The sequence below is a fragment of the Colius striatus genome, chromosome 13 (genome assembly GCF_028858725.1).
Source record: "Colius striatus isolate bColStr4 chromosome 13, bColStr4.1.hap1, whole genome shotgun sequence".
NCBI lineage: Eukaryota > Metazoa > Chordata > Aves > Coliiformes > Coliidae > Colius > Colius striatus.
Window position 1 is genome coordinate 18,716,600 of NC_084771.1, and position 13,294 is coordinate 18,729,893.

At 35.8% G+C, this 13,294-nt stretch overlaps 1 protein-coding gene across 2 annotated transcripts in view; it reads left to right on the forward strand.

Annotated features, from left to right (window-relative positions):
• CHM (CHM Rab escort protein) overlaps nt 1–4,560 on the forward strand; it is a 77,220-nt gene extending 72,660 nt beyond the window's left edge. Inside the window, exon 15 of one of the 2 annotated variants that reach the window (XM_062006860.1) lies at nt 2,501–4,560. In XM_062006860.1, the coding sequence (XP_061862844.1) occupies nt 2,501–2,707 (207 nt within the window). In that variant the 3' untranslated portion in view covers nt 2,708–4,560. The remainder of the gene's footprint in view (nt 1–2,500) is intronic. The other variant, XM_062006862.1, reaches the window with a different exon arrangement.
• The last annotated feature ends 8,734 nt before the right edge of the window (nt 4,561–13,294 follow it).

The following is a 13,294-nucleotide window of genomic DNA, read 5'->3' on the forward strand; positions in this document are numbered from 1 at the left end:
CCTTAAACTAATGAGACTGAATAATTGCCAAGAACTGCATAGGAATTGTTTGTCTGCCCCACTTTGTCAAACCTTTAGGGGAAAATTGTAGAATCATAGAATGGTAGGGGTTGGAAGGGACCTTTAGAGATCATCTAGTCCAACCCCTCTGCAGAAGCAAGTTCAGCTAGATCAGGTCGCATAGCAACATGTCCAGGCAGGTCCTGAAGACCTCCAAGGAAGGAGACTCCACAACCCCTCTGGGCAGCCTGTGCCAGGGCTCCCTCACCTGAACAGTGAAATAGTTTTTTCTTTTATTTAAGTGGAACTTTTTGTGTTCCAGTTTCACCCCATTACCCCTTGTCCTGTTGCTAGCTACTATAGAAAAAAGGGATGTCCCAACCTCCTGACACCCACCATTTAGATATTTGTAAATGTTGATAAGATCTCCCCTCAATCTCCTCTTCTCCAGACTGAACAGCCCCAGTTCCCGCAGCCTTTCCTCATATGAAAGATATTACAGTCCCCTGATCATCTTGGTGGCCCTGTGTTGGACTCTCTCCAGAAGTTCTCTGTCCCTCTTGAGCTGAGGAGCCCAGAACTGGACACAGTACTGCAGAAGAGGCCTTACCAGGGCAGAGTAGAGGGGGAGAAGAACACCTTTCCTCAATATTCTGTTATAATAATCATTAAAATATATTTTTGGAACTTCAAGGACAACTGCAGACTTGAAATAAAAAGTCTTTCTTTTACCTTCAGAAAGTTAGTTTTGTAAACTTTTTATTGGATCTTTATATCCCCTTGTCCCCATACTTATCGGCAAAATTTTCACATTACAAAACTGTGGTTTTAAGGTAGGGAACAGATTTTTTTTTTTTGTATCTTGTTTCATATAATAATGTAAATTGTTTTAAACATATATGGAAGAGTGAAATTTAGGAAGCAGAATGAAAAATTAAATTGAACTGAGGGTAGACAGGGTCATTTAAGCAGTTAATAACGGAGTCCTACGTCGACGTGCTCATGATTCAAATTCACAGCTGGTAGGCAGTGAAGTTTATCATGGAAAGATGTTTGGTACATGCTCAATGATGTATTAATCTGAAAACAATTCCCTTTTGTCCAGGAATCCGCATCATGTAATCAGCTTTTGCAGTTGGCATTAACTGACCCTCCTGTCAGTATTTTCAGTGCAATGTCTGATAGCTGTATGAATATAAAGATTAAAAGCTTTCTTGCCTATGTGCGAGCTCTCATCATGGGTCATCTTTAGGGCATAGTTTACTGAATAGACAAAATCAAGAGGTAATATTCCCTTGCCTTTTTAGAAACCCAGAATGTAACTGATCTGCACCAGTTGTTTCTGTTTGCCTTAAGGCAAGAAGCTTAAGAACTTGGAAAAGAAAACTAGTATGGAAATGTGAAGCACACGTTGATTCTGTAAAGAAATTCCTGAATTAGTTTAGCTTTTTTTTTAAGATAAGCTTATAGATGGTAATTTTCACAAGAATGCAAAACTATTTACCAGTAATTATCTAAGCTCTTTGCATTCTTGTGCTTAAAAAGGATTTTTGTCCTCCTTCATTTTTATAAAATGTCTGGTTTGCAAGAATTCTAAGACTATATTGTTTTGATTTGTTTTCTCCCAGATTTTCTAGTTGTGTTCTGTATGTCGAAATAACTATCCCGATGTGATCAATAACACATTTCTTCTTAATATCTTTCATTACTGTCATCAAAATACTTGACTTTTTGTGTGTATCCAGTTTCTAAACCTTGATGGCATGAAAGGTAAATTGCATTTGTAAATTAAGTCCTTGAAATATATGAGTAACTGTCTTTTTATCTAAAGAAAAGTTGCTTATTTAGTTCATTTCAGAAAGGCACAATTTATGCACGTAGGTATACACACATAATACATTGAAATTAATGTATGATGAATATCAATATTGTATAGTTTCGGTGATAATATTCTGATGGATTAAAATAGTTGTCAATTGAGCTATGAGTGAGCAGTTCAGAGAAACAGAAACGGAAATTTTTTTTGGTGTAATTTTTAAATTTATGAAGGGAACACAGATGTGGTGCACATTGTACATATTACGTTTCCTGGTTTGCTTGTAATGTGAAATGGATTCTTTTCTCTGGAAAAAGCCAAGGTCTTCCCTGTGCATTGCATTTGACTGCAACTAGGGATCTTTTGCAGCTGAAGAGATCATTTTACTTGCAAAATACCATCTGTGTTGTTCTCAATACAATGTAGAATGACTAGTGTTTTGTTTTTAAAGCCCTGTGCTGTGACTTTCCTAGTATAACAATGTAAAAAGATAGATTACTTTTACTTTTTTCAAGGACTACAAGAAGGAATGGATTTCCCATGTGTTTACAATACTGTCATGGTATTAAATCACTATTGATTTGAAAGAACAGAGGCTAATCTTAAATATCTGTAAAATATTGCTGCGAGGTATTACATTTCAAGGTAAAGTTTATTTTATACTTTTTTTTCTTTTCTGAATAGGCTGAGACTATTTTCCAAGAAATGTTTCCTACAGAGGAATTTTGCCCACCACCACCGAATCCAGAAGATGTTATTTATGATGAAGATGAAATTGCACCAGAAGGATCTGAATTCAGTAACTCACCAGAGACAAAACCTGAATCCTCAACTGAGGAAAGCAGTAGTGGAGATAGTACTGCTGTTAAGAAGGAAGATAATGAAGAGTGAATTAGCAATGTTCTTAGTAGAAGAGGAGATTTACCCAAACTAAAATGTAAGGGAGGAAGGGTAAGAAAAAGAGGTTTAAAAAACCCACAACCCTGTTATTTGCAGTTGCCTTACTTTCCTTAGCATCTTCGTTAAATAGTTTAATTGAGAGATGAGGCTTTTCTAAATAGTCATAAGTCTACAAGATCCAAGGGTGTTTGTAGCTGAACAAAAAACACAGAGCAAAACATTTGAATTTAAAGTGATAAAACGGGATTCGTGATTTGTTGAGAGAATTTGGTATGTTTTACATCTTGGAAGGAGTCTTCCATCTTTTAAACAGGCAACAAATGGAAATTAATCAAAAGAAAATGTGCAAGTTTTCTTACCAGTCAGAAAATGATCTTCTGATACAATGTGTCAGAGTTCTGCTAAAAATCATTGGATCTATGCTAATTAAACGGTTGAAGGTGAGCCTCACAATCTGTCCTTCAAAGTGGTTTCATGAATGGAACTCAAAGGCAGGAATATTGGCAGTTCTGGAGTGGCTTTAGGATAGGAAATAGATGTCATGTTTAATTTGCATAATGAAAAATTTCTTCTATCATTTTTAAATTGGTGCCATAATTTAGAAACAAACATAATCCGGTAAGTCTTCCTCACATGAAACTTCTATGTTCTGTTTCTTTCCTAATAAGATCTAATGCATTTTCACTAGTGGCTTAATTTACTGTAGTCAGAAGAACAACACAGTTTTAATGCTACATTCCTTAACAAATTTTAAAATGATAACTGTTAGCTTCCCTGGATTTATTGCAATTTTGGGGCCTTTAGTAAGCCAATAGTGAATTTTTTGAAGTATGACGTCTGAGACATTTAGGTGGTTATTATTGAGGCTTTTTGTGGTACAGAGAAGGTTCAGCTGGTAATTCCAAAGGTTTCTATTGATCTCTCTTACTAGGATTAAAATTAGTGTGATAGCTGTAAATTATACATTTTTTAATGATCAATCATAAAGCATTTATACAATAAAATTTATTGAATTATTTATAAGCCTAGTTTGTATGAAAAATGACAAAATGAGAAAGCTGTTGTAAATGACCATGATAAACTTGCACTTCTGAACAATACTTGAAATTAGATATTCAAATAATGAAAAATATTTAGCATTTACCTTAAAATATACACCCAAGAGATCAGAAGTATGTCTCAATATTTAGATTGGTGAATTTTGATGAGGGTTGAAGTTCTACGTCAAGTTACATAGAGTTCTAGCAGTGCTTAAATACTGTAGGAAGATAAAAAATGCTGTTGAATAATGAATATTCAGCAGTGCCTGAGCTTGACACATCCAGGCTTTTGTACAGTTTTGCGGTGCATGTGCCTGCCTTGAAAATGGCTTTGTGCCATAGAGTTTAATTTATTTATTTTTTTACAGCAGAACTGTTACTGGTGACTTCACTTTGTCTTGCATCATAAGAAATTGTCCAATTTGCATTTCAAAATCTGATTTGTTAGTGTTTACGTTCTTTGCTTATTGGATAGGTACCATCATGTGTATAATCCCGAAGTCCTCAAGAATATTGGGTTGAAATGTTTCTAATGTTAAACAACAGTTACCTTTGGATGCTTGTGATTGAGCAGTTATTTATATACAGTAAGAAGCAGATTGCCTCTTCATTTAGCTGTAATTTTTTATGTGTATTGTAAAGCATGAGTATATGGTAATTGTATTTAAAATCTACAGATCTGTGAAAGAACCAAGTGGAGGACTCATCCCTGTATGTCTTTCAATAATAGGGATCATAGTTGAATTTTTCATCTTCTATGTTTACAAGGAAATTGTCTGATGAAAATTAAAAGCTTGCTTGCAAGTGCATTTTTCTGTGTTTTCTTTCGGTTACAGAAGAGAATTTTGTTGTCTACTTTCATCATGATGACATCTGTAATAGAACTGCAGTTTTATGTGTGTGACAGTGTTTATATAAGTTAGCAAGTTTATATGAAGTAGTATCTTAGTTCTTCATGTCCATGTGAAGCAAAGTTGGGAAATGCTGCATGTTTGATTTTAGTCAAGATGGAATAATCCACGAGTTGCAGGCCATGACTTTACATGGAGTTGATTGCTTACAAACTGTTTTCATGTCTCGTTCTTATGGTGAATGGAAACATAAAATGTTTTTTGTATGGTGCTTGAGTACCCAATATCTCACTTGCAGTAGCAGTAGATAAGACTGTTAAACTTTGTATTTTACGGAAATCATGTACTGAGCTGCATTTTGTTCTTGTTTTAAATGATTTAAGCACACAAAGTGAGGGTTAGACTTACTTGAAGTAGTTTTTAAGGCTTGTCATACAGGATGTATTCAAAAGATAACATGACTTTTTAAAAACTGGCAATTTATCTGTAGGATTATTAATAAATCAAGTTAAAGAAAGATAAGGTTAATTGAATTTTTAAACAAGTAGTTATATTATCCTTCAAGCACCTTGGAGCTCATACAATATTCACACCTTTTTTTCTGCTTTGATATGTTTGAATTCCTTTTTTAATGAGTACTTTCTTTTTAAGTTGGTTAATTGGGTTAACCCTTAATACTCAGCACATTTTATGCCTTTTCCCTTCTGCTGTTGTATTACCTTATCTATATGACTGCAATTAGTTACTGTTCCTTTGGAAGCATTTTCAGCCATGAAGCTGCTACGTCTGCTTTTTCTGGTGATGATGATGCTTAGGGCCATTTGACAGGTAATCATTAGAACTCAGATCCTTGCAGACTGTGGGGCCTTTTCTCCCATCGTTGTAGGGGGATTTATGTAGGTAACTCCTGTTAATGTTAATAGGACTTGCATGTGTAAATCCTCCTTGCATCAATGGGAAAATTGACCCCTGAAAGAAAAAAAACTTGCTATTAGACTTGCTGATTCAGAAACATCCAGGCCAGTCCCAGCTCTGTTGTGGAAATGTGATGAAACATGTGCTTTGTGCCGTTTCACTGAACTGCTCTGAAGAGGACTTTTCAGGAGTTTTATATTGAATTTATATTTTCAGTGCACTTCTGAATCATATTGAAGTTCTTGTAATGATTCCCTTTATGTAGCTAGTATCACTTTCACTTTCTGTACTCAGGATGGTGGCTCCTTGTGCTTCATATCTCATTTTATTTTAGGCTCCTCTCTCTCCCATACAGATCTTTTTTCGTCAGCAAGGTAAGTTACAACAGCTTAATTTCAAGAACAGTTTGTTAGGAATGTATTGGTGAATGACAAGTCAGAAGTATTTAAATACTGTTTTCATACAAAAAGAGACTAGGTCACTTACGAACCATCATCTCATCTGTTGAAAGGGGGAGATTAATTTCCAGGCTAGAAAAGGAAAAACATGTAAACTATCCACTTTCCTCAGGTGATGGAAAGAAGAAAGGAGAGAAAACCAAATGGAAATAGCTAAAGCAGGATTGTTGTAGTGGGAAGGGGGGGTTAAAACCACTAGTTTGTCAGAACCTCACTAGTTTGTCAGAACCTTCATGCTCCAAGGTCAACTGAGTCTTGCACTTTTATTTCCTGTTTTGCTATGTGAGATTTCTACACAATTTCGAACAGTTTATGGACTCGGAAACGAAAACTACATATGGAATTTTTGGAATGAGGCAACAACAATTAACCAGGAATGGGCTAACATATAAATGGAGTAATGCCCAGCACATGCACTGAGGACTTTGTAGTACAAATAAAGATATTGGGTTTTGTTCATCTGTGGATATGTTTATCCATAATTTATTGTGTATTTTGTTGCTCAGTTTCTACAGTAGTTCTTTTTATTTAATACTCTCCAGTACATTTTAGATCTTTACTTATCTGACAGTTTTCTATCAATAGCAAGTCATACCCTTAAAAAGTAAAAATTCAGTGTTGGAACTACCCTAAACTGCTCCAGAGATCTCTTCTAGGTTTCCTGCCATAGTTAATGTTCTCTTCATCCATCAATTATCAGTAAGCTCTGCAGATTCTGGCAAGTTGTCTGCTGTTGATACCCTTTCTTATTTTTCCTTGGGATTCTGTGACTACAGTTAATACAGTTGCTAATTTTCCAATTACTGAGTTACTGAGATTGCATCATGAAACGTAATTTGTGTGTGTGTGTATACAATTTTCAACAGATTTTTTCAAATAATGTTAATAAACTTTGTGTGTGTGTGTGATTTATATATATATTATGGCAAAATTATGTTAACACATAACAGTTTATCATTTAAACTGTGGAATGTCCAAAAGTTAGAATTACTTGATACTACCAAAACTGTCAGAAATACGTGGGAGAGCTGGGATGGCAGAGCAGTTGCTTGCATTCCTTCAGTAAATAGTAGTGCAAAAATGTGGTAAGTAGCGGTAAGATGTAGTAGTTGTGACACTGGAAGTTTGACACACTGTTACGAAATGTCCGTTCATTACAACCCAATTTGAATAGTATGCTTCAATAACCAGACGGAAATCTGAACTTAGATGTGATTTTCAAGAATAACTTTTTTTAGTGTGATAAAATTTACCATAGAAAGATACTTTCAGCTGTAGAGGTGAGTAGTAGGAAATGGTCAGCTATGTGGAATTCATGTCATCAGCCTCATATCTAGCAAAAAAATTACTTTTAGTGGAAATAGAGCTTATTAGCAATTCCACCATTCTGTTTATTTACAGGCTGCCAGTTCCTGTTTGTAAGAGTGAATGGTTCTTCAAAATCTGGATAGGGAGTCAGACAGGAATGTTGTAAATCTCAATGACGTTTGAGATGTAGAAAGTTGACAGGGAAGTATCAAGAAGATGCAGTTGTTGACTGCCTGGGAGTTCTGATCAGAGGTGACTTTAATAGGAAATACTCTTCCTGTCACAATTCTAACAGACAATATATTTAACACTACTTGCATGCATTGACAAAAAAGATGGAAGGTATCAGCCTAAGTGTATATCAAGACCCAGATGCATTTGGCTAAACAATATTTGTGTAGACAGTGGTTGTCTTCCAGTGCATGTAATGCTACTCAAATGGCAGTTTTACATAGGTATCCTCTCAGTATCAGAGAAAAGCTTTGAGAATGGTGCGAGTAAACTTGCCAGTATACTGGATTCAGTAGCACACTTCTTCACCTGATTTTTCCTGTTGCTTACCAAAATTATTTTTACTTAAAATGATTTAAGCATCAAGTAGAACTGAATCACTTTATTAGTAACAGTCTGAGCTTTTGATTACTGGAAGAGTCACGGTGCAAGGAGGTTGTGCTGTTAATATAGGTAATGCTGATGTTTAGGAAATCTCAGAACACCTACATTTTTAGATTCAGATTTTCAACATCTCATACTTGTTATGAATTGCCACCCCATAATTTAGTTGTGTCTCTGAAGAAGGCGTCAGTGTTTTTCCTCTGTTCCATATGGTAAGTGGGACATGCCAAAGGCTGTGGACACTCCATCTCTCCTCAAACTGAGGAGGCTTCTCTTCTCAGAAGTTATTGCATGATAGCAATCACCACTGGTGGCTGACAAATGTGACTTCAACTTTTAGAGCTGCTTCAGGAAGCTTATTCTCTAGTTACTTTATCTTGTTCCTTTTCTTTTGCTCTAAGCATGAAGCTGGACTAAGAAATGCTTCTCTGTTGGAAGTGACTGTTGTCTTGATCATGAAGCTGTTAGGTTTGTAGGTCATATTAGCACAAGGATAAAACATCTGGATGGTGGTGTGCTAGACTGCAGTTCAGTGTAACCTCAAAGTCTAGCTATAAAACATGTAATTTGTTAATAAGCTGGTGTTCTGTACCTGAGTTGAATGTCCAGACTGAGGACATCATACTGGAAACTTGTGTCTAGAAAAGAATCGTTTACGAGAGTCTTCCCTCTCAAAGAAAACAACCAACCAACAACAACAAAAAAACCCACCTGTGCAAACACTGCTGTGCTGGAGTGCTCTGTATGAATAAGAAACTTTGTAATGGCCCATGTGGAATTCTGAGTCTCTTCTGTTTCAAGCGCAAGCCTATTTTCAGAGCTCACCCAAGGGAAAGCCATTTAATCATGATGAGAAACCAGCTGTCAGACCCATATAAACATTGCTCTGCTCTTGAAACTTTTTGGTAGCATGAAAGTCATTGCAAGTCATGTCTGAGTCTTCTGTTGTGAATAAATTATCCAGTGAATTCAGCCTTTTTTCCTGTGCAAAAATTTGTAGAAGCCTTAACTAGGGACCTTCATTGAATAATTTTTTAGACTACAGATTATTCAGAGAGAATCCACAATGTGATTCTTAAAGCAACTTACTAGCCAACTCATGGTATTTTCACGCTTCATATTTGGATGATGAAGAAATATATAAAACTTAATTTGGAAAATGGTGTATTAATTATCACATCATACATTTTTAAGACAAATTGCTTTTATGACAAAGAGAAATTATAACTACTATTAAGGAAGCCTTTGTAAAATAGCTAATTTTGGTGACAGTTGTACAAGATGCCTGCATTTTCTTTCAACAGAAGTTTTAAGCCAGAAATCTGTATATTACCTTCCAGACTCTCAGTCTGAATTTAAAATGAAGATATGAGCATGGTAAAACCTAATAGCTCTTTCAGTTAGATTTTAAGGACATACTCATCTCTGCTAAGATATTACTTGAAATGCACACTGTGTAGAGTGTACACTTAAAAATTTGGCTTGCATTGAATCTCTTCAGATGGCCTATTCCAGTGTCATCTCTGAAGTGGTCTGAAAATGGATACATGTGTGGAAGTGTAATAAAGGGAGGATGAAGCAGTAATCAAATGAAGAGTAGCAACAAGGAATAGCTAATGTATCAACTTGGGATTCAAGAGAAATGGATATATTTTCTGGCTCTGGCACTGATTTCCTCAGTGAACTTGAGTCATTTCCCTTTAATATCCTAGTAAAATGGTTACAGATACTTTTCTGAAGCCTTTTTTGAGAGGTCAGTGAAATATAAAAGTAATATATATATTTGAGAAAGAAAATGAACAATGTTAATGATAACTGTAAAAATGAATAGCAGTAATACCTGAGTAGAGGTACAAATGATTTTCTGAGGAAAAAAATCATATATATAGCTATTATAACGTGGTAGGGACAGCAGACGTTTTGTTAGCCAAGTCTCTTTTTCTGTCTATGATATTTTCAGTTTAACCAATCAGCACAAAGTTTTTGTTTACTGCTTAATAAAAACAACATTAAATTATACTTTTTTTAAAAATTTCTTTTTTTGATTATGCATATTTTACTGGCAGATTGTCATGCATATTGCTTCATTGTTTAATTAGGACTTGATGCTAATGTCATTAACATTCTATGTGATAATTCAATAGGTTACCTATTTATAGACGTAATGAAAGTTGTAATTTTTTTGTAGTAAAGTGCTTTTGACTCTGCTATTAGATTAAAAATAAAATTACTCTAACCTGACATTAGCTTTCAGTTTCATTGTCCATGTCCAGTGAATCTGAAAAATACTACTACATGCACTAAATGTGGGGGGTTTAAAATTATTGATTTTCTCAATAGAGATAAACTCAGCTTTTTCTTTTCAGAAAGTAAAAAGGAATACACTAAACAGAAATCTCAGAAAACTGAGATCTGAAGTTGGAGATGTCCTTGAAGACTAGTTGGAGTTATGAAACTAAATTTAAGTAATCATAACCTTACCCACATTTTGTTCAGTGGTACTGCTTATAAGTCAGGTAATTAGTACCACTTCGCCTTTTTAGGTCATAACCACAAATATGGATTTTCTTTCTTTATTTGTGGTTTTGAAGTGCAAAATATTTGCTGAATTTTATACTCCATGTTGTCTCTTCAGTATGGACAATGAATTCTACACATTTCTTTATACACAGCCTTTTTCTCAGTATTTGCAGTGTCTTTTTTGCATAAATTATCTCCTTTTCTAGGAAGGTTTTTAAATAAAAACTGTAACAGAAATGCAAATTAAGTATGCTTCAAGAAACTTCTAAAATTGTGTTATCACCTTATTTTAGATCTTATTTCACCTGCTGTCCTTTTGTACTTACTGAACATATTGTGCACATTCTTACTTTAATTCACATTTTACAGCTTGCATTATGTGTACTTGTAGATCTATTTCTACAATTTGTAACATATCCCAGTAAATTAAACAGGTCTTTTCATTGTATGCTCCACATTCTCTGAGTCAGACATGATCAAAGAGGTTTATTAAACTATTACTGCCAGGCCAATGAATAATACTTGAATAGTAGGTGGGAGTTAATACAAGGTAAAGAAAATAAATACAAGTGCTTCTGGTTCCCTGCCTGTGTTATGGACACATGGGGTGTTTGTGGTGGCTGGAATAAAATTTGGTGAGGGGTGATAATGGTTTTGTACTTTGTGGGCTTGGAGGACTTGCAGGGAGTCTGTGGTGTCTTCCCCTTGAGAGTGATGGTGGGTGCTCCCCAGACAGAGCTGAAGACTGCTACTGCCAGTGGCATGACCTGCCTCCTCTCTGGCCTGGGCTGTAGTGGCAGCAGCAGCAGGAGGCCTGGGCTGGCTGGGCACTGAAAGAGGAGAGCTCTTGTGAGGTGAGAACGGGCACATCAGCAGGCAGTGCTGAGGAACAGTCAGTGTGTCTCTGCTCCCTGCTCCTCTCAGCTGCTGTGCTGAAAGACTCGACACTCCTCTCCCATCTGCCTTGTGTTCCTGATGCCTCTTCTTTCCAGTACATACTCAGTTACTCCAGAGGGAGAAATAGCCCCCCCTTTCTTCCTGGGTGGTTACACTTCCTTCTTGAGAAAATGAGAACAAGTAAACCAAGTTTCTGGTGCAGTGCATTGCAGAACGGGACAAGCAAAGGCCTGATGTTTTAGATGGCTTTTCCGAGTCTCCCAAAGCTTTGCAGTTGATAAATACCAGCTTCTCTGAGGGTCGCTGCCAAATGAAAGATGTCTCAGCACTCAGCCTGTACTTACTGTTTTCAGCTCCTGTGGAGCTGAAGCAATGAAGAATTGACCAACTCATCCTGCACAGAGAAAATTAAGCGCAATCCTGGATACAAATTTTAGCATTCTGTGGATGTTCAGGGGAGTGTGAGGTATGTTTTGCATTTTTTCTGAGTGATTGTGTGGCTGTTACCATTGGTGTTTTTGTAAAGAAGACTAAGAAGTAAACAAGAAAAGTGTTCTCTGAATTTGACTAGCATCTGCAATGCTGGGCTGTGAGAAGCTTCCTCCAGGAAACACCTATTGTACTCTTCTCCAAGGGAGCCTTCTGTACGATGTTAAGTCCAGTTGGGGTTATGGATGCTATAGTAGCTTCCTTTGCAGAGCTTAAACCTCTTCTTACTGATATCAATAAGGATTTTTTTTAATAAAGCCACTTGAAAAGGTTTTTAAAGGATCATTGGAATTCTTGGATTACCACAGATGAATTCATTCTATTTCACTGAATTGAATTACATCATTGTATCTGTTGCTGGTATATTAATAAAATGTATGAAGCCGGTCTTTAAATGAAGTTCCTTTGTGAAGAGATTTTTTTTCAAGAAGCAGGAAGGATTTTTCTAAGATGAGTATTTTTCTCAGAGTAATGTTGCATACAGGCTGGAGATTGCTTCTTCTATTGAATTGCATAATGAAAAATCAATCAGTTTAATGGTTGACAAACTTTGACATTCAAATAAAAATGTTGCTAGTGTTTTCATAAAGACCTGTTGGCAAAATAGCTTCAGTGACTTTAATTTATGCAATAGTAAATGTCTGCCAAAACATTGTACAAATGGCTGTATAATGAGGCAATAATAACTGAGGAACGAAGGAAAGTAAACCGAGTCCAAATTTCTCATTTTTTACAGATTATATAACTTTGCAAAACCTTTCAATGTAAAATATGTTTCTACAGCATCCTTTCAACAACACATTCTGTTTTGAAAGCAATTGCTATAAGTTATCAAAACATATTTATCCAAAACTGTTGCATTGTATCAGATTAAAATGTTTAGGTTTTGTACTCGTTGAGTCATCTCTCCAGACTGCATTTACTTCTTGACCACTTCTTATCTTACTGTATACTCTGCAAAAAACAGATGGATAAAGCTTTGTTCATAGCTGTTCTATGATATTTTTCATGTGTCTGAGGGGAAAAAGAAGGGTAAGAGAAATCCTGCATTAAGAGAGTGCCTCTCTTCATGTCAGTGGTAATGACTGGGGTATTTTGCCTTGCTTTCCTCATCTCAGCAGTAGTGACTGGAATGTTTTGCCTTGCTTTCGTCCTCTTAACACTTTTAGCTACTTACATCTAAGCTGTGTACAACTTTCAACTCCCTTTCATTCCTACATGCTCTGAGTGTTTTTTAGCTCTTTTTCCATTTGTCCTTTCTTCTCTTCGTTTTTCTTTCATGCATTATCCTGAGCTTTGAATTCCCTTTTCAAACTGACTTACAAGATTACAAATATTTTTTTGTGTAATTATGTGTTTGCATTCAAGATATTAAATAAAATAGATGTAACTTTTATTGCATTTTCTAACAGGAAGAAAAAAACTCGAGTCCTCCTGTGCTGCATTCCAGCCCTCACAAGATAACTTTACTGCTTTCCAGACACC